The sequence below is a fragment of the Dendropsophus ebraccatus genome, chromosome 2, assembly GCF_027789765.1.
Source record: "Dendropsophus ebraccatus isolate aDenEbr1 chromosome 2, aDenEbr1.pat, whole genome shotgun sequence".
Classification (NCBI taxonomy): domain Eukaryota; kingdom Metazoa; phylum Chordata; class Amphibia; order Anura; family Hylidae; genus Dendropsophus; species Dendropsophus ebraccatus.
This window is the reverse complement of record NC_091455.1, coordinates 217,162,087-217,183,311: the sequence shown is the minus strand read 5'-3', so window position 1 is coordinate 217,183,311 and position 21,225 is coordinate 217,162,087. Positions and strand designations below refer to the sequence as shown.

Sequence of the window (21,225 nt, the reverse complement as noted above, 5' to 3'; positions counted from 1 at the left end):
CTCTCTGCTGTGCCATGACAGGTAGTGATGTGCACACTGGACAGCACGGCACCTCCTCCTCTCTGCTGTGCCATGACAGGTAGTGATGTGCACACTGGACAGCACGGCACCTCCTCCTCTCTGCTGTGCCATGACAGGTAGTGATGTGCACAGTGGACAGCACGGCACCTCCTCCTCTCTGCTGTGCCATGACAGGTAGTGACACGCACTGGGCAGGATGGCAGCTTGCTGGGTGACTGTGTCACAGTGAATACATGTAGCAGTAGAGAAGGTTACTGATGCACTGGAGAAGAATAACGCCTATCATTGTTTAAGGTTTACAATGGGAACAGTGCAGCTTCTCACTTGTTGGCAAAACTCTGTGGAAGGACTCTTCCAGCTCCAGTGCGCTCCACCACCAATACTATGTATGTAAAGCTGAGGACCGACAGCTTCGGACAATACAGCGGATTCCTGGCAAATTACAGACAAGGTGAGTGCCTCACTATGGTTGGTGGGATAGATAGATAGATAGATAGATAGATAGATAGATAGATAGATAGATAGATAGATAGATAGATAGGAGATAGATAGATAGGTAGATAGATAGGAGATAGATAGATAGATAGGAGATAGATAGATAGATAGATAGATAGATAGATAGATAGATAGATAGATAGATAGATAGATAGGAGATAGATAGATAGATAGATAGGAGATAGATAGGAGATAGATAGGAGATAGATAGATAGATAGATAGATAGATAGATAGATAGATAGATAGATAGATAGATAGGAGATAGATAGGAGATAGATAGGAGATAGATAGATAGATAGATAGATAGATAGGAGATAGGAGATAGATAGATAGGAGATAGATAGATAATAGATAGATAGATAGATAGATAGGAGATAGATAGATAGATAGATAGATAGATAGATAGATAGATAGGAGATAGATAGATAGATAGATAGATAGATAGATAGGAGATAGGAGATAGATAGGAGATAGATAGGAGATAGATAGATAGATAGATAGATAGATAGATAGATAGATAGATAGGAGATAGATAGATAGGAGATAAATAGATAGATAGGAGATAGATAGATAGATAGATAGATAGATAGGAGATAGATAGATAGGAGATAGATAGATAGATAGATAGATAGATAGGAGATAGATAGATAGGAGATAGATAGATAGATAGATAGATAGGAGATAGATAGATAGATAGATAGATAGATAGATAGATAGATAGATAGATAGATAGGAGATAGATAGATAGATAGATAGATAGATAGATAGGAGATAGATAGATAGATAGATAGATAGATAGGAGATAGATAGATAGATAGATAGATAGATAGGAGATAGATAGATAGATAGATAGATAGATAGATAGATAGATAGATAGGAGATAGATAGATAGATAGATAGATAGATAGATAGATAGATAGGAGATAGATAGATAGGAGATAGATAGATAGATAGGAGATAGATAGATAGGAGATAGATAGATAGGAGATAGATAGATAGATAAATAGATAGATAGATAGGAGATAGATAGATAGATAGATAGGAGATAGATAGATAGATAGATAGATAGGAGATAGATAGATAGGAGATAGATAGATAGATAGATAGATAGATAGATAGATAGATAGATAGGAGATAGATAGATAGGAGATAGATAGATAGGAGATAGATAGATAGATAGATAGATAGGAGATAGATAGATAGATAGATAGATAGATAGATAGATAGATAGATAGGAGATAGATAGATAGATAGATAGATAGATAGATATGAGATAGATAGATAGATAGGAGATAGATAGATAGATAGATAGATAGATAGGAGATAGATAGATAGATAGATAGATAGATAGATAGATAGATAGATAGGAGATAGATAGATAGATAGATAGATAGATAGGAGATAGATAGATAGATAGGAGATAGATAGATAGATAGATAGATAGATAGATAGATAGATAGGAGATAGATAGATAGATAGATAGATAGATAGATAGATAGGAGATAGATAGATAGATAGATAATAGATAGATAGAAGATAGATAGATAGATAGATAGGAGATAGATAGATAGATAGATAGATAGATAGATAGATAGGAGATAGATAGATAGATAGATAGATAGATAGATAGGAGATAGATAGGAGATAGATAGATAGGAGATAGATAGATAGATAGGAGATAGATAGATAGGAGATAGATCTGAATCTCCTCCAGGAGGCATCTCTCTCTCTCTCTCTCTCTCTCTCTCTCTCTTTTCTTGTTCTCAGTTTGTGAAGGAGTCCTGATAAGTAACCGCAGCCACGGAATCCTGGAAAGCTTAAACCACCCCGGCCTATACCCGAACAACAAGCGCTGCAACTGGACCATACAGACAACCACCGGCAACACCATCAGCTACACATTCACTACCTTCCAGCTGGAAAACTTTGGCTGCTCTGATTATGTCCAGGTAGGGCGAGCGTCTACATACCCCATGGTATTGTCATTGGTTCCATCTATAGCCGGGTATCCTGGCAAAGGGAGAAGTGTGACCGGGGGGGGGGGGGCAGACAAGTCAGATCTCCGCTGTCCCCCAGACATCCCCTTTAATATGGGGGGAAAACCAATGTGTCAGCTGTATGTGATGCTTCGAGCCGTAGACATGGGCTGATAGAGGATAAAACACATGATACCTGACTCCGAGCTGAAACGTATACTGGTATCTGCCATTGATTGACATATTATACCCCCCCCCCCATAATACTGGTATCTGCCATTGATTGACATATTATACCCCCCCCATAATACTGGTATCTGCCATTGATTGACATATTATACCCCCCCCCATAATACTGGTATCTGCCACTGATTGACATATTATACCCCCCCCATAATACTTGTATCTGCCACTGATTGACATATTATACCCCCCCCTATAATACTGGTATCTGCCACTGATTGACATATTATACCCCCCCCCCATAATACTGGTATCTTCCACTGATTGACATATTATACCCCCCCCCCATAATACTGGTATCTGCCACTGATTGACATATTATACCCCCCCATAATACTGGTATCTGCCACTGATTGACATATTATACCCCCCCCCCATAATACTTGTATCTGCCACTGATTGACATATTATACCCCCCCCCCATAATACTGGTATCTGCCACTGATTGACATATTATACCCCCCCCCATAATACTTGTATCTGCCACTGATTTACATATTATACCGCCCCCCATAATACTGGTATCTGCCACTGATTGACATATTATACCCCCCCCCCATAATACTGGTATCTTCCACTGATTGACATATTATACCGCCCCCCATAATACTGGTATCTTCCACTGATTGACATATTATACCCTCCCCCCATAATACTGGTATCTGCCACTGATTTACATATTATACCCCCCTCCCCCCATAATACTGGTATCTGCCACTGATTTACATATTATACCCCCCCATAATACTTGTATCTGCCACTGATTGACATATTATACCCCCCCCCATAATACTGGTATCTGCCACTGATTTACATATTATACCCCCCCCCATAATACTGGTATCTTCCACTGATTGACATATTATACCTCCCCCCCCCCATAATACTGGTATCTTCCACTGATTGACATTTTAAAAACCCCCCCCCCCCCCCCATAATACTGGTATCTTCCACTGATTGACATATTATACCCCCCCATAATACTGGTATCTGCCACTGATTGACATATTATACCCCCTTCCCATAATACTGGTATCTGCCACTGATTTACATATTATACCCCCCCCCATAATACTGGTATCTGCCACTGATTGACATATTATACCCCCCCCCCCCCCCCATAATACTGGTATCTTCCACTGATTGACATATTATACCCCCCCCCCCCCATAATACTGGTATCTTCAACTGATTGACATATTATACCCCCCCGTAATACTGGTATCTGCCACTGATTGACATATTATACCCCCCCCCCCCCCATAATACTGGTATCTTCCACTGATTGACATATTATACCGCCCCCCATAATACTGGTATCTGCCACTGATTGACATATTATACCCCCCCCCCCCCCATAATACTGGTATCTTCCACTGATTGACATATTATACCGCCCCCCATAATACTGGTATCTTCCACTGATTGACATATTATACCCCCCCCCCCCCATAATACTGGTATCTTCCATTGATTGACATAATATGGCACCCCCCCCCCCCATAATACTGGTATCTGCCACTGATTTACATATTATACCCCCCTCCCCCCATAATACTGGTATCTGCCACTGATTTACATATTATACCCCCCTCCCCCCATAATACTGGTATCTGCCACTGATTGACATATTATACCCCCCCATAATACTGGTATCTGCCACTGATTTACATATTATACCCCCCCCCCATAATACTGGTATCTGCCACTGATTGACATATTATACCCCCCTCCCCCCCATAATACTGGTATCTGCCACTGATTTACATATTATACCCCCCCATAATACTGGTATCTGCCACTGATTGACATATTATACCCCCCCCCCATAATACTGGTATCCGCCACTGATTGACATATTATACCCCCCCCCCATAATACTGGTATCTTCCACTGATTGACATATTATACCCCCCCCCATAATACTGGTATCCGCCACTGATTGACATATTATACCCCCCCCCATAATACTGGTATCTTCCGCTGATTGACATATTATACCCCCCCCCCCATAATACTGGTATCTGCCACTGATTGACATATTATACCCCCCCCATAATACTGGTATCTGCCACTGATTGACATATTATACCCCCCCCCCATAATACTGGTATCTGCCACTGATTGACATATTATACCCCCCCCCCCATAATACTGGTATCTGCCACTGATTGACATATTATACCCCCCATAATACTGGTATCTGCCACTAATTTACATATTATACCCCCCCCATAATACTGGTATCTGCCACTGATTGACATATTATACCCCCCCTCCCCCCATAATGCTGGTATCTTCCATTTATTGACATAATATAGCACCCCCCCCCATAATACTGGTATCTGCCACTGATTTATATATTATACCCCCCTCCCCCCATAATACTGGTATCTGCCACTGATTGATATATTATACTCCCCTCCCCCCATAATACTGGTATCTTCCATTGATTGACATAATATAACACCCCCCCATAATACTGGTATCTCCCACTGACATCGCACTCTTCACAACCATCACACCGCAAGGGAGAAACTAGAAGATCTAGAATCCATCTGCTTCCTCCTCCTCCTCCTCCTCCTCCATTCATCACTAGGACGCGGCTGATACAACCGTCAGGATGGGGAAGCTGAGTCACTGTGGTCACATAGTCCAGATGTACAACGGCCGGCCTGACACCGCACCAGTCCTTATATTATATTACACTGCACCAACCCCTAACCTGTTATATTATATTATACCGCACCAGTCCTTATATTATATTACACTGCACCAGTCCCTAACCCGTTATATTATATTACACTGCACCAGTCCTTAACCCGTTATATTATATTACACTGTATTATATTATATTACACTGCACCAGCCCCTAACCCGTTATATTATATTACACTGTATTATATTATATTGCACTGCACTAGCGTATTAGGGGCCGATTACACCAACAGATTATCTGACAGATTTTTTTTAAAGCCAGGAATGGCTTTGGCTCAAAAAAATCTGTCAGATAATCTGTTGGTGTAATAGGCCCCTAATACGCTAGTGCAGTGCAATATAATATAATACAGTGTAATATAATATAACGGGTTAGAGTGCTGCAGCCGTGATACAATGTAGCAGAGTGGGTGGTGATTGACAGTAATCTGTGCTCGTTCTGCTATACTGTGCCGCAGAATACTGACACAGACAGCTTCCCCAGTGTAATGTCTATTCTAATGGTAACATGTAATATATAGACATCAGGGGAGGCTGCAGCACTAGTGACACAGACAGCTCCCCCCAGTGTAATGTCTATTCTAATGGTAACATGTATTATATAGACATCAGGGGAGGCTGCAGCACTAGTGACACAGACAGCTCCCCCCAGTGTAATGTCTATTCTAATGGTAACATGTATTATATAGACATCAAGGGAGGCTGCAGCACTAGTGACACAGACAGCTCCCCCAGTGTAATGTCTATTCTAATGGTAACATGTATTATATAGACATCAGGGGAGGCTGCAGCACTAGTGACACAGACAGCTCCCCCCAGTGTAATGTCTATTCTAATGGTAACGTATTATATAGACATCAGGGGAAGCTGCAGCACTAGTGACACAGACAGCTTCCCCCGGTGTAATGTCTATTCTAATGGTAACATGTATTTTATAGACATCAGAGGAAGCTGCAGCACTAGGGACACAGACAGCTCCCCCCAGTGTAATGTCTATTCTAATGGTAACATGTATTATATAGACATCAGGGGAGGCTGCAGCACTAGTGACACAGACAGCTCCCCCCAGTGTAATGTCTATTCTAATGGTAACATGTATTATATAGATATCACAGGAGGCTGCAGCACTAGTGACACAGACAGCTCCCCCAGTGTAATGTCTATTCTAATGGTAACATGTATTATATAGACATCAGGGGAGGCTGCAGCACTAGTGACACAGACAGCTCCCCCCAGTGTAATGTCTATTCTAATGGTAACATGTATTATATAGATATCACAGGAGGCTGCAGCACTAGTGACACAGACAGCTCCCCCCAGTGTAATGTATATTCTAATGGTAACATGTATTATATAGATATCACAGGAGGCTGCAGCACTAGTGACACAGACAGCTTACCCCAGTGTAATGTCTATTCTAATGGTAACATGTAATATATAGACATCAGGGGAGGCTGCAGCACTAGTGACACAGACAGCTTCCCCCAGTGTAATGTCTATTCTAATGGTAACATGTATTTTATAGACATCAGGGGAAGCTGCAGCACTAGTGACACAGACAGCTTCCCCCAGTGTAATGTCTATTCTAATGGTAACATGTATTATATAGACATCAGGGGAGGCTGCAGCACTAGTGACACAGACAGCTCCCCCCAGTGTAATGTCTATTCTAATGGTAACATGTAATATATAGAAATCACAGAAGGCTGCAGCACTAGTGACACAGACAGCTCCCCCCAGTGTAATGTCTATTCTAATGGTAACATGTAATATATAGACATCAGTAGGTGTTGATCAGTAGCTGTTCATGAACTGGTTTTTGGCTGTAACAATAGCATACACTGAAGGGTCCCGTAGATCTTTAGATCTTTAATGAGACCACCTCTGTATCCCTCCATTGCTTGTCCTAACTCCCATTCATTCCATTAAGAAGGTGGTCACTATGCACAACAATCAGAGGTAGCCCCCATTACTCCTGGACATCCAAAAGGGTAGCTGTAGTTGGATCCTTACTAGTGTGAATCTATTAGTAACATCCAACAAATCTTGGAAGCCAGTGGCTGGAAAATCCCTTTAACCACCTAATTACATGAACATATATTAGTGGAAAACACAGTGCTGCACGAACTACTAACAAGATATTGGCGTCAGTGATTGTGAATGCATTGTGCAGTGCCCGTCCGGGCTGCATAAACAGGAAAGTCACCGTCAACGGCAATATGTGGCCCAGGAGGGGAGTATAAGTGTCCAGCCCTGCTGGAAAGTACTGGCAGCTTTTCTCCCAGAGTAGAAGCTCCTGAATTTCAGACATTGGTTCTTGCAGCAAAAGCAACACAAATTCTACACGTGATGGATGTTCCACCTCGGGAGATGAGTGATGGGCCTTATCGATGAGTGGAGGGCCCCATTGATGAGTGGAGGGCCCCATTGATGAGTGGTGAGCTCCATTAATGAGTGGTGGGCCAAGTTGATTAGCGGTGGGCCCCGTTGATGAGTGGTGGGCCCTGTTGATGAGCGGTGGGCCCCGTTCAGAGTAGAAGCTCCTGAATTTCAGACATTGGTTCCTGCAGCAAAAACAATACAAATTCTACACAAAATGGACGTTCCACCTCGGGAGATGAGTGGTGGGCCTTATTGATGAGTGGAGGGCCCTATTGAGGATTGGTGAGCCCTGTTGATGAGTGATGGGCCCCATTGATCATTGGAGCTCTCCATTAATGAGTGGTGGGCCCAGTTCATGAACGGTGGGCGCCGTTGATGAGCGGTGATGAGTGGTGAGCCCCATTGATGAGTGGTAAGCCCCATTGATGATTCCAGCCCCTATACAGAGAGCAATTCCAGCCACTGTTAATAGTCAAGGGAAGACATAAATGTTAGTATTGTAAAATAGTCCCTCCACATGTATTGTCCCGCCGAAGCGGTTAGGAGGAGTTAGGCAAAGTTACCAGGCGGTAGGAGCAGGCCAGTTGGCTTGGTTCAAGCCAACATCCACCGTTTAGAAAATACGGAGAGCAAGCTGATGTCAATTAGGGCAATGGCTTCCAGACCACGTGCGACCACTTTGCTCTTTCCCTTCTGTAAAACATATCTGTGGAGTAATGTCTCCAATTACAGGTCGATAGTACCAAGCATATATTACATAACAGCCTTATATCAATATTGGTATTTCTTAGGGCTTAGCCCCCTCTGAATAAGGCGACCTATGATGACCTCCCATATTCAAATGCGGGACAGAGATTGATTACTCCAATGCAATATATGGTCACTCGTAGCCACAGTTCCACTGGGGCGGCGCTGCCACCGCCACCCCACTTAGTGCAGAGAGAGGTCACCACTCCACGAGGTACACAGCACACCACCCCACATCTCAGCAGGTAAAAGTCCCCAAACTAGGGAGGGGGGAGTGGGTGCACTGCCACTACACCCACCACCACCCCCAACTGTAGCCACGGATGAGGGCCTGCAAGCCAAATCGAGCCCAATTCACAAGAGACTGGCAGCCAATTCACCCCAGGAGGGGGGGGGGCCCATCACAGGTAATCCAAGCAATCCAAAGATGCACAGGGTACAGTCATAGTCTTACATAGGCTTACCCTCACTAAGCTTCACAGGCAGGCGAGCGCATCCTCAGAGAGACCTTCAGCTGAGACCCGCTCTCACCGGGCCGCCGCATCAGCTAGAGTGCTCTGCACCTCACCTGCCTGCCTTTTACGGCGTGGCCTGCCCCACGTGACAGGGCACGCTGAGTATCGTGCTCCGACGCTCTGTCAGCAAAGGGTCATGGCGCCACATCACCGGCCTCACAGAGCTCCCGGCCTCCCCGTCCTCCGAGCCACCGATGGAATCTGCATCCAGCAGCCAGTCTCCCCCAAACTAGTTCCACCAGGCCGCCCGGGGTCAGCGTCCGCTCCCGGCTTTCTCCCGCCAATCACCGCTGATCACCGCATGGCTTCGGATCCCCGAGGTAACCCCAGGAGAGGCGAACCTTAGCTCCGCCTCATGCTCCTCCTGCCCAAAGAATTGTGGCCCCATTGATGATTGGTGAGCCCTGTTGATAAGGGGTGGGCCCTGTTGATGAGTGGTGGGCCCCGTTGATGAGCAGTGAGCCCCGTTGATGAGGGGTGGGCCCCGATGATCAGTGAGCCCGTTTGATGAGCGGTGAGCCCCGTTGATGAGAGGTGTGCCCCGTTGATGAGCGGTGATAAGGGGTGGGCCCTGGTGATGAGTGGTGGGCCCCGTTGATGAGTGGTGATGAGGGGTGGGCCCCAATGATCAGTGAGCCCGATGATGAGTGGTAGCCCCTGTTGATGAGGGGTTGGCCCTGTTGATGAGCAGTGAGCCCGTTTGATGAGCGGTGAGCCCCGTTGATGAGCAGTGAGCCCGTTTGATGAGTGGTGGTCCCTGTTGATGAGGGGTTGGCCCTGTTGATGATCAGTGAACCCATTTGATGAGCGGTGAGCCCCGTTGATGAGAGGTGGGCCCCGGTGATGAGTGGTGGGCCCTAATGATGAGTGGTGGGCCCCGTTGATGAGCGGTGATGAGGGGTGGGCCCCAATGATCAGTGAGCCTGTTGATGAGTGGTGGGCCCCGTTGATGAGCAGTGAGCCCTTTTGATGAGCGGTGAACCCCGTTCATGAGCAGTGAGCCAGTTGATGAGCGGTGAGCCTCATTGATGAGTGGTGGGCCCTGTTGATGAGCAGTGAGCCCGTTTGATGAGCGGTGAGCCCTGTTGATGAGCGGTGAGCCGTTGATGAGCTGTGAGCCCCGTTGATGAGTGGTGGGCCCTGTTGATGAGCAGTGAGCCCGTTTGATGAGCGGTGAGCCCCGTTGATGAGGGGTGGGCCCCAATGACCAGTGAGCCCATTGATAAGTGGTGGGCCCCGTTAATGAGGGGTGGGCCCTGTTGATGAGCAGTGAGCCCTTTTGATGAGTGGTGAGCCCCGTTGATGAGCGGTGAGCCCGTTGATAAGTGGTGGGCCCCGTTGATGAGGGGTGGGCCCTGTTGATGAGCAGTGAGCCCTTTTGATGAGCGGTGAGCCTCGTTGATGAGCAGCGAGCCCGTTAAATGAGCGGTGAGCCCCGTTGATGAGGGGTGGGCCCCAATGACCAGTGAGCCCGTTGATGAGTGGTGGGCCCTGTTGATGAGCAGTGAGCCAGTTTGATGAGAGGTGAGCCCTGTTGATGAGGGGTGGGCCCCAATGACCAGTGAGCCCATTGATGAGTGGTGGGCCCCGTTAATGAGGGGTGGGCCCTGTTGATGAGCAGTGAGCCCTTTTGATGAGTGGTGAGCCCCGTTGATGAGCGGTGAGCCCGTTGATAAGTGGTGGGCCCCGTTGATGAGGGGTGGGCCCTGTTGATGAGCAGTGAGCCCTTTTGATGAGCTGTGAGCCTCGTTGATGAGCAGCGAGCCCGTTAAATGAGCGGTGAGCCCCGTTGATGAGGGGTGGGCCCCAATGACCAGTGAGCCCGTTGATGAGTGGTGGGCCCCGTTGATGAGCAGTGAGCCTGTTGATGAGCGGTGAGCCCAGTTGATGAGCGGTGAGCCCCGTTGATGAGCGGTGAGCCCAGTTGATGAGCAGCGAGCCTGTTGATAAGCGGTGAGCCCCGTTGATGAGCGGTGAGCCCCGTTGATGAGCGGTGAGCCCAGTTGATGAGCGGTGAGCCCAGTTGATGAGCAGTGAGCCTGTTGATGAGCAGTGAGCCCGTTGATGAACGGTGGGCCCCATTGATGAGGGGTGGGCCCCGTTGATGAGCGGTGAGCCCCGTTGATGAGCGGTGAGCCCCCTTGATGAGCAGTGAGCCTGTTGATGAGCAGTGAGCCCAGTTGATGAGCAGTGAGCCTGTTGATGAGCGGTGAGCCCAGTTGATGAGCAGCGAGCCTGTTGATGAGCGGTGAGCCCCGTTGATGAGCAGTGAGCCCAGTTGATGAGCAGTGAGCCTGTTGATGAGCGATGAGCCCAGTTGATGAGCAGTGAGCCTGTTGATGAGCAGTGAGCCCGTTGATGAGTGGTGAGCCCCGTTGATGAGCAGTGAGCCCGTTGATAAGTGGTGAGCCCCGTTGATGAGCGGTGAGCCTGTTGATGAGTGGTGGGCCCAGTTGATGAGCAGTGAGCCTGTTGATGAGCGGTGAGCCCAGTTGATGAGCAGTGAGCCTGTTGATGAGCAGTGAGCCCGTTGATGAGTGGTGAGCCTGTTGATGAGCAGTGAGCCCGTTGATGAGTGGTGAGCCCCGTTGATGAGCAGTGAGCCTGTTAATGAGCGGTGAGCCCCGTTGATGAGCAGTGAGCCCGTTGATGAGCGGTGAGCCCAGTTGATGAGCAGTGAGCCTGTTGATGAGCAGTGAGCCCGTTGATGAGGGGTGGGCCCCGTTGATAAGCAGTGAGCCCGTTGATGAGCAGTGGGCCTCATTGGGCATAATTTCCTAAAATCTCATGCCAGTCAACAAACACTTAGCGAGACAGCAGAGCTCTGTATTACATAAGCTAGGCCAGGCACTAGAACACTTGGTCACCCTCTGATGGCTAGGATTGTGGATGTGTACATATTCAGTATTACAGTAACAAAATGATGTGTTATAATGCTACATGGGGAATATCTGAGGACAGTTTTAGTAATTTCATGAAAGTTTTATTAAATTTTTTAGGTGTAAAAACCTTCCTTGGGGGGCGTCCATGTTGGCTACAGCCTCTCTGCGTCGTCTGCATACATGGTACAGCAGGGAGTATGTATACTGGTGAAAGTGCAGTGAACTAGCAGAATGTTTGCTGGGCGATGGCTCACACGGTACACTACTATGGATGGCGTGCAAAAGGAGAAGGGGTTACATATGCACTGTGTTTCCAAGGTGCTATGTGAGCAGAAATACAAGTAACAGCTGCAGCAATGAAAGGGTTACACTAAGCACTGAGCTGCTACTTCAGCAGCTAAGAACCTCTATGGGGTGGGGTGATTACACTGCAGCACTGTGGACATACAGCAGTAGGTATGCTGGCATTTACACAAGGGACAGCTGCCCTCAGCTTTATATAATTGGGGAGAGATGACAGGGAAGCCTTGATTTACCTTTGAGGAACAGTGCAGATCATCCTTAGCATGTAGGTACGCAGATCACACTTTCTCACGCCTTCTCTGTCTCTCCTGCTTATAGCAATGGCCAACCCCTGCCCCCACTGATCTGTCTGTTACTACAGACAGAAATGACCTGACAACAAGCAGTGAACGGCACAAGTGAGGCACCTGGTCCCCAATGGTTTAGGGCTGTTATCCTGGGCTAAGGAGTCATTCTTGGTACTGGAAATGATTTGTAAATATGCTGGCAATCACACTGGCTATCACATGGAGAAGCTTTGCTGGAAAGACTAAAGACCATTTAAAGGGATGCAATGTAAGTTTGTGGGTAAGATATGCCGCTGTTAGGCACCAGGGGGAGGGTTTCAGGTGTCTATGGTGAATAGAGGCTAAAAGCATGATGTGAATCCCTCCTAAGGCTGCGTTCACACTACGTATATTTCAGTCAGTATATTTCAGTCAGTATTGCAACCAAAACCAGGAGTGGATTAAAAACACAGAAAGGATCTGTTCACACAATGTTGAAATTGAGTGGATGGCCGCCATATAACAGTAAATAACGGCCATTATTTCAATATAACAGCCGTTGTTCTAAAATAACAGCAAATATTTGCCATTAAATGGCGGCCATCCACTCAATTTCACCATTGTGTGATCAGAGCCTTGAACGCAGGTTCAAGAGTGCAGGTTCACCTCTGGATGATGTATATACAGTAATATATAGCATGCACTTGTCTCTAGGTTCCCCACAGTTACAGGAGTGGCCCCCTAACTTCCCCCCCCCCATTATCCAGCAGATGGAGCAGACCGCGTTCCCATCATCCCGCTCCCGGTTACATGGCGCACCAATAGTTAATAGCCCTGACTAAGCGGCCTCCTTTCATACAGAAGGTCTTTGATCTTGTGGTTTCTTGAAGTTCCTCCTTACAAGAGCCGAGCATGCCATGTGTTAAAAATAAAATCTCAAAATCTTCAGATTCGAGATGGTTTTCCCTCAGACATGCGGCCGGGTATGAATGACTCATTTCTTCTGGTGGCCGCACCCTGCCGGCTCGCTGCAATGTGACTCCTACTGTTAGTGACTGACAATGGAGGGGCGTGTAGTGCCGGACCCAGTCATAGGCCTGGCTAGCATCAGAGGCATGGCAATATTGGGAGGGGGCACCCTGCACACAAAGGAGGACTGGAGGCCAGTGTCCCCAATCCTGGTGCAAAACTACAACTCCCATCATGCCGATGGTGCAAGACCCAAACTCCCATCATGCCGCTGGTGCAAGACTACAACTCCCATCATGCCGCTGGTGCAAGACTACAACTCCCATCGTGTCGCTGGTGCAAGACTACAACTCCCATCATGCTGCTGGTGTACAACTACAACTCCCATAATGCCACTGGGGCAAGACTACAACTCCCACCACGCACCTGGTGAAAAACTACAACTCCTATCATGCCACTGGTGCAAAACTACAACTCCCTTTACACCACTGGTGTAAGACTAAAACTCCCATCATGCTGCTGGTGCAAAAACTACAACTCCCATCATGATGCTAATGCAAAACTACAACTCCCATCATGCCACTGGTGCAAAACTAAAAACTCCCGTCATGCTACTGTTGCAAGACTACAAGTCCCATCATGCCCCTGGTGCAAAACTAACCCCCATCATGCTGATGGTGCAGTTGTAGACAACCTAAGTAAAGCTTCATGGTAATACTGCTGCAGAACCTCTTTTTTGTTGATTAAGGGGTGGGGGAGTTAAGGCTGAGCTGGCATGATGGGGGTTGTAGTTCTGCAGCAGCTTGAGAGCCCCAGGTTGGAGGACACTGCTGTAGGCTACCATGCTACAGTCTCATGTTAATGCTGCTGCAGAACCTCTTTTTGTTTCCAGTTCACCATGAATAGATTGATATGCAGTGTCCAGTTTCTTATTAAATTTTTTTCAAAAAGTTTGGCAGCATCTAGTGTATAAACTTGATGGGTATAACTACATACTGCAGCTGCTGAAGAACCTCTTGCATGTCAGCGGTGGGCAGAAGGAGATGAGCAGCGATTGTATAGCGCCACCTACCTGTGCACGATCGCCAAGCTCTAATATCAGCATGAGATAGTGTATCACATGTATACGCCTTCCTGTAAATGGAGAGTTATGACTGCTATAGTACAGTTAGGGAGGTTTTTGCATTCTTAAAGGGGTATTCCAATTTAAAGAGACACTGTCATAAAAAGAAGAAAAACACATCTGGCAGCGATCTCTGTCCAGGCAGCTCCATTATAAGTCTATGACTGCCGGGACCCCCCAACATCTTCAGAATAGTGGCCCTAACAACTCTCGCCTACCCATATGAGTACAGCCGCCAGCAGGGCGGATAAGAGATAGCTTGTCCAGATGGGAATACCCCTTAAAGTCAGGATACCCCTTTAATAGAGTTAGTGCAATAGATGCGTCATGTGCAGAATAAACTTGACTGGATTCTAACGCCCAGCACAGAGGGGCTGCTGATTGTTACCCACCATGACCCCATTGTTTGACATGGGACCAACCTAGTGTGGAAGCCCCCCTCTCTCCGGGGGTCCAATAGCCGCCGCGTGGTCCGCATCATTGGACACTGAACATACTGGCACTTACTAAATGTTTACTGCCCCTTTAAATGTGTAATGCAGACAGAAGGGAAATTATTCAGCTGTCATACAGTAGTAATGCCAATCATAGCTCCCATACCAACCAATCACAGCTCAACTTTCATTTTCCAGGCTCATGAAGACAAGATAGCTGAGCTGTGATTGGTTGCTATGGGAGCTGTGATTGGTTGCTATGGGAGCTGTGATTGGTTGCCATGGAAGTTGTGATCAGTTACTATGGAAGCTGTGCTTGGTTGCCATGGCAGCTTTGGTTTGTTGCTATGGGAGCTGTGGTTTGTTGCCATGGCAGCTGTAGTTCGTTGCTATGGGAGCTGTGGTTGGTTGCTATGGGAGCTGAGCTTGGTTGCTATGGGAGCTGTGGTTTGTTACTATGGAAGCTGTGGTTGGTTGCTATGGGTAACAAGGGACCTTCCTACTATAAACCTCCCTGACAGTGTCACACATCCCCCTGTGACATGGCGGTGTAATACGGTGTGATAACACATGACTTGTGTGGGTTTCTTGTCTCCCTTGTAACCATGGTGACCGGTGACTGTGTATAGGGGGTTTCCATAGAGATGAGGGTCTGTATACAGCAGGAAGTGGCAGTAATGGAGCTGCGGACGGGAGGGAAGCGATGTTTTTGTGGTTATCACTAGGGAACAAGTAGTAAATACAGATTTTATTTTTACATGTCGGCAAAAGATCCATGACGCTGCCTCAATGAGAGCGTTATATCGTCACTGTATAATATCATATATGTGATTACAGTACAGGAGCCATAATATCATATATTACAGTACAGGAGCCATAATATCATATATGTGATTACAGTACAGGAGCCATAATATAATATATGTGATTACAGTACAGGAGCCATAATATCATATATGTGATTACAGTACAGGAGCCATAATATTATATAATATATTACAGTACGGGAGCCATAATATAATATATGTGATTACAGTACAGGAGCCATAATATTATATATTACAGTACAGGAGCCATAATATAATATATGTGATTACAGTACAGGAGCCATAATATTATATAATATATTACAGTATGGGAGCCATAATATCTGGCACAGGTCTGAGCACTTGTGTGTGTTATCTATATACTGTTATCTATATACTGGTGTTACTGTACCCCGATCTGTGTTATCTATATACTGGTGTTACTGTACCCCGATCTGTGTTATCTATATACTGGTGTTACTGTACCCCGATCTGTGTTATCTATATATTGGTGTCACTTGTCACTGTACACCTGACTGTTATCTATATACTGGTGTCACTGTCCTTCTGTCTGTTTTATCTATATACTGGTGCCCTTGTCCTCCTGCCTGTGTTATCTATATACTGGTGTCACTGTACTCCTGTCTGTGTTATCTATATACTGGTGTCACTGTCCTCCTGTCTGTGTTATCTATATACTGGTGTCACTGTACTTCTGTCTGTTTTATCTATATACTGGCGTCCTCGCCCTCCTGCCTGTGTTATCTATATACTGGTGTCACCATCCTCCTCTCTGTTATCTTTATACTGGTGTCCCTGTACTCCTGTCTGTTATCTATATACTGGAGTCACCGTCCTCCTGTCTGTGTTATCTATATACTGGAGTCACCGTCCTCCTGCCTGTGTTATCTATATACTGGTGTCACTGTACTCTGGTCTGTGTTATCTTTATACTGGTGTCACTGTACTCCTGTCTGTTATCTATAAACTGGTGTCACTGTCCTTCTGTCTGTGTTATCTATATACTGGTGTCCAGGGGCGTAGCTTATGTCTCTCGAGCCCTGGTGCAAGAGGTCAACTTGGGGCCCCCCCTTCCTCGATGCTATTGGTATATATATATATCTCAAGACTGATATTACCAATAATACCAGTATACAGGAAATAATATCACCATACATATTACCGCCATACTGTTACTAAACAAATCCTGTTTACTAAGACCAATATTGCCAATATTACCAGTACACAAGGGGAAATATTACCGCCACACCACAACCATCACCACCATATTGTTACTGACCAAATCCAGTATACTAAATCCAATAAAACACAGTACCAGATAACAAGTAACAAATAATACCACCACATAGTAACTAACACCCCGCTGCTTCTGACTAATACCACCACATACTGACTAACACCACCACATACTGACTAACACCACCACATACTGACTAACACCACCGCTGCTACTGAATATAATCCTCTGTACATAGACCAATATCACTTCATCCAGTCATATAGAGGTACTCAGCTCTACACAGGTTCTATACACCATATATATTACAGTGCAGTTATATCAAGTGACTCACAGTGGACATCTTCTCTGATCGGAGTTCTTCCCTTTTCATCTTCTCCATCTGCCCTGGGCCGTTATGAGAACTTCTCTGAGCCACGAATCCACAGAATCTGCCAGACAGACATATTAGGCTCCTCACACTGACACCATCCTCATCTCTATACACACTGCACATCTGTACTGTCCCCTTTACACCCTCATTTAGTATGTAGCCCTGACACTATGTGACCCCCCTTACAGTACATGCCCCCCTCTGTGCATGCCCTATTGTATACACCACCATGTAGTCCACCTTATAGATGGCCCCCAATGTTTCCCCCTTATAGATGCCCCCCTGTGTTGTCCCTATTATAGATGCCCCCCATGATATCCCCCATATAGATGCCCCCCATTTTATCCCCCGTACAGATGCCCCCGATGTTGTCCCCTCCTCCTGTTCCTTCAACATCATACCACTACACCCCCTTCATCCTCTTGTTCCATCATCATACCACTACACCCCCATCATCCTCTTGTTCCATCATCATCATCATACCACTACACCCCCATCATCCTCTTGTTCCATCATCATCATCATACCACTACACCCCCATCATCCTCTTGTTCCATCATCATCATCATCATACCACTACACCCCTCATCATCATCTTGTTCGTTCATCATCATACCACTACACCCCCATCATCCTCTTGTTCCATCATCATCATCATCATACCACTACACCCCCCATCATCCTCTTGTTCCATCATCATCATCATACCACTACACCCCTCATCATCCTCTTGTTCCATCATCATACCACTACACCCCTCATCTTCCTCTTGTTCCATCATCATCATCATACCACTACACCCCTCATCATCCTCTTGTTCCATCATCATACCACTACAACCCCCATCATCCTCTTGTTCCATCATCATCATACCACTACACCCCCCATCATCCTCTTGTTCCTTCATCATCATACCACTACACCCCTCATCATCCTCTTGTTCCATCATCATCATCATACCACTACGCCCCCATCATCCTCTTGTTCCATCATCATACCACTACACCCCTCATCATCCTCTTGTTCCTTCATCATCATACCACTACACCCCTCATCATCCTCTTGTTCCATCATCATCATACCACTACGCCCCCATCATCCTCTTGTTCCATCATCATACCACTACACCCCTCATCATCCTCTTGTTCCATCATCATCATACCACTACGCCCCCATCATCCTCTTGTTCCTTCATCATACCACTACACCCCTCATCATCCTCTTGTTCCTTCATCATCATACCACTACACCCCTCATCATCCTCTTGTTCCATCATCATCATACCACTACGCCCCCATCATCCTCTTGTTCCATCATCATACCACTACACCCCTCATCATCCTCTTGTTCCATCATCATCATACCACTACACCCCCCATCATCCTCTTGTTCCTTCATCATACGACTACACTCCCCATCATCCTCCCTTTCCTTAATCATCATACCACTACACCCCCCATCATCCTCTTGTTCCTTCATCATCATACCACTACACCCCCCATCATCCTCTTGTTCCTTCATCATCATACCACTACACCCCCCATCATCCTCTTGTTCCTTCATCATCATACCACTACACCCCCCATCATCCTCTTGTTCCATCATCATATCACTACACCCCTCATCATCCTCTTGTTCCTTCATCATCATACCACTACACCCCTCATCATCCTCTTGTTCCTTCATCATCATACCACTACACTCCCCATCATCCTCTTGTTCCTTCATCATACGACTACACTCCCCATCATCCTCCCTTTCCTTAATCATCATACCACTACACCCCTCATCATCCTCCCTTTCCTTCATCATCATACCACTACACCCCTCATCATCCTCTTGTTCCATCATCATCATCATAATCATCATCATACCACTACACCCCTCATCATCCTCTTGTTCCTTCATCATCATACCACTACAACCCTCATCATCCTCTTGTTCCTTCATCATCATACCACTACACCCCTCATCATCCTCTTGTTCCATCATCATCATCATACCACTACACCCCTCATCATCCTCTTGTTCCTTCATCATCATACCACTACAACCCTCATCATCCTCTTGTTCCTTCATCATCATACCACTACACCCCTCATCATCCTCTTGTTCCTTCATCATCATACCACTACACCCCTCATCATCCTCTTGTTCCTTCATCATCATACCACTACACCCCCCATCATCCTCTTGTTCCTTCATCATCATACCACTACACCCCCCATCATCCTCTTGTTCCTTCATCATCATACCACTACACTCCCCATCATCCTCTTGTTCCTTCATCATACGACTACACTCCCCATCATCCTCCCTTTCCTTAATCATCATACCACTACACCCCTCATCATCCTCCCTTTCCTTCATCATCATACCACTACACCCCTCATCATCCTCTTGTTCCATCATCATCATCATCATCATACCACTACACCCCTCATCATCCTCTTGTTCCTTCATCATCATACCACTACAACCCTCATCATCCTCTTGTTCCTTCATCATCATACCACTACACCCCTCATCATCCTTTTGTTCCTTCATCATCATACCACTACACCCCTCATCATCCTCTTGTTCCTTCATCATCATACCACTACACCCCTCATCATCCTCTTGTTCCTTCATCATCATACCACTACACCCCTCATCATCCTCTTGTTCCTTCATCATCATACCACTACACCCCCCATCATTCTCTTGTTCCTTCATCATACGACTACACCCCCATCATCCTCCCTTTCCTTCATCATCATACGACTACACCCCCATCATCCTCCCTTTCCTTCATCATCATACGACTACACCCCCATCATCCTCCCTTTCCTTCATCATCATCATCATACCACTACACCCCATCATGCCCTTTAAAACAAAAAAAATCTATACTCACCTGTATGGTTTCTCTAGTCTTCTAGTCAGGCGCGCTGGCGGGCTTCCCTCAGCGGTGGGCAAAACATTGCTTGCGGTCACAAGAGGGAGTGGGATGGGAGCAGTACAGTGGCAAGGGGGGGCCTCGCGGGCCTCCCCTTGGTAGCAGCCCAGTCGCTGCGGCGACCGCTGCGACCGTGGTAGCTACGCCACTGCGGGTGTCACTGTCCTCCTGTCTGTGTTATCTATATACTGGTGTCCCTGTCCTCCTGTCTGTGTTATCTATATACTGGTGTCACTGTCCTCCTGTCTGTGTTATCTATATATTGGAGTCACTGTCCTCCTGCCTGTGTTATCTATATACTGGTGTCACTGTCCTCCTGTCTGTGTTATCTATATACTGGAGTCACTGTCCTCCTGCCTGTGTTATCTATATACTGGTGTCACTGTACTCCGGTCTGGGTTATCTATATACTGGTGTCACTGTCCTCCTGTCTGTGTTATCTATATACTGGTGTCACTGTCCTCCTGCCTGTGTTATCTATATACTGGTGTCACTGTACTCCGGTCTGTGTTATCTATATACTGGTGTCACTGTCCTCCTGCCTGTGTTATCTATATACTGGTGTCACTGTACTCCGGTCTGTGTTATCTATATACTGGTGTCACTGTACTCCGGTCTGTGTTATCTATATACTGGTTTCACTGTCCTCCTGTCTGTGTTATCTATATACTTGTTTCACTGTCCTCCTGTCTGTTATCTATATACTGGTGTCACTGTCACTCCTGCGTTATCTATATACTGGTGTCACCTGTCACTGTACTTCTGTCTGTATTAT

General features: G+C 46.2%; 1 protein-coding gene across 1 annotated transcript in view; it reads left to right on the top strand.

The window, feature by feature from the left end:
- The window catches only part of CUBN (cubilin), a 304,407-nt gene that overhangs the window by 124,011 nt on the left and 159,171 nt on the right, over positions 1-21,225 (top strand). Inside the window, exons 26-27 of the mRNA XM_069959738.1 lie at positions 316-472; positions 2,285-2,466. Of these exons, the coding sequence (XP_069815839.1) occupies positions 316-472; positions 2,285-2,466 (339 nt within the window). The remainder of the gene's footprint in view (positions 1-315; positions 473-2,284; positions 2,467-21,225) is intronic.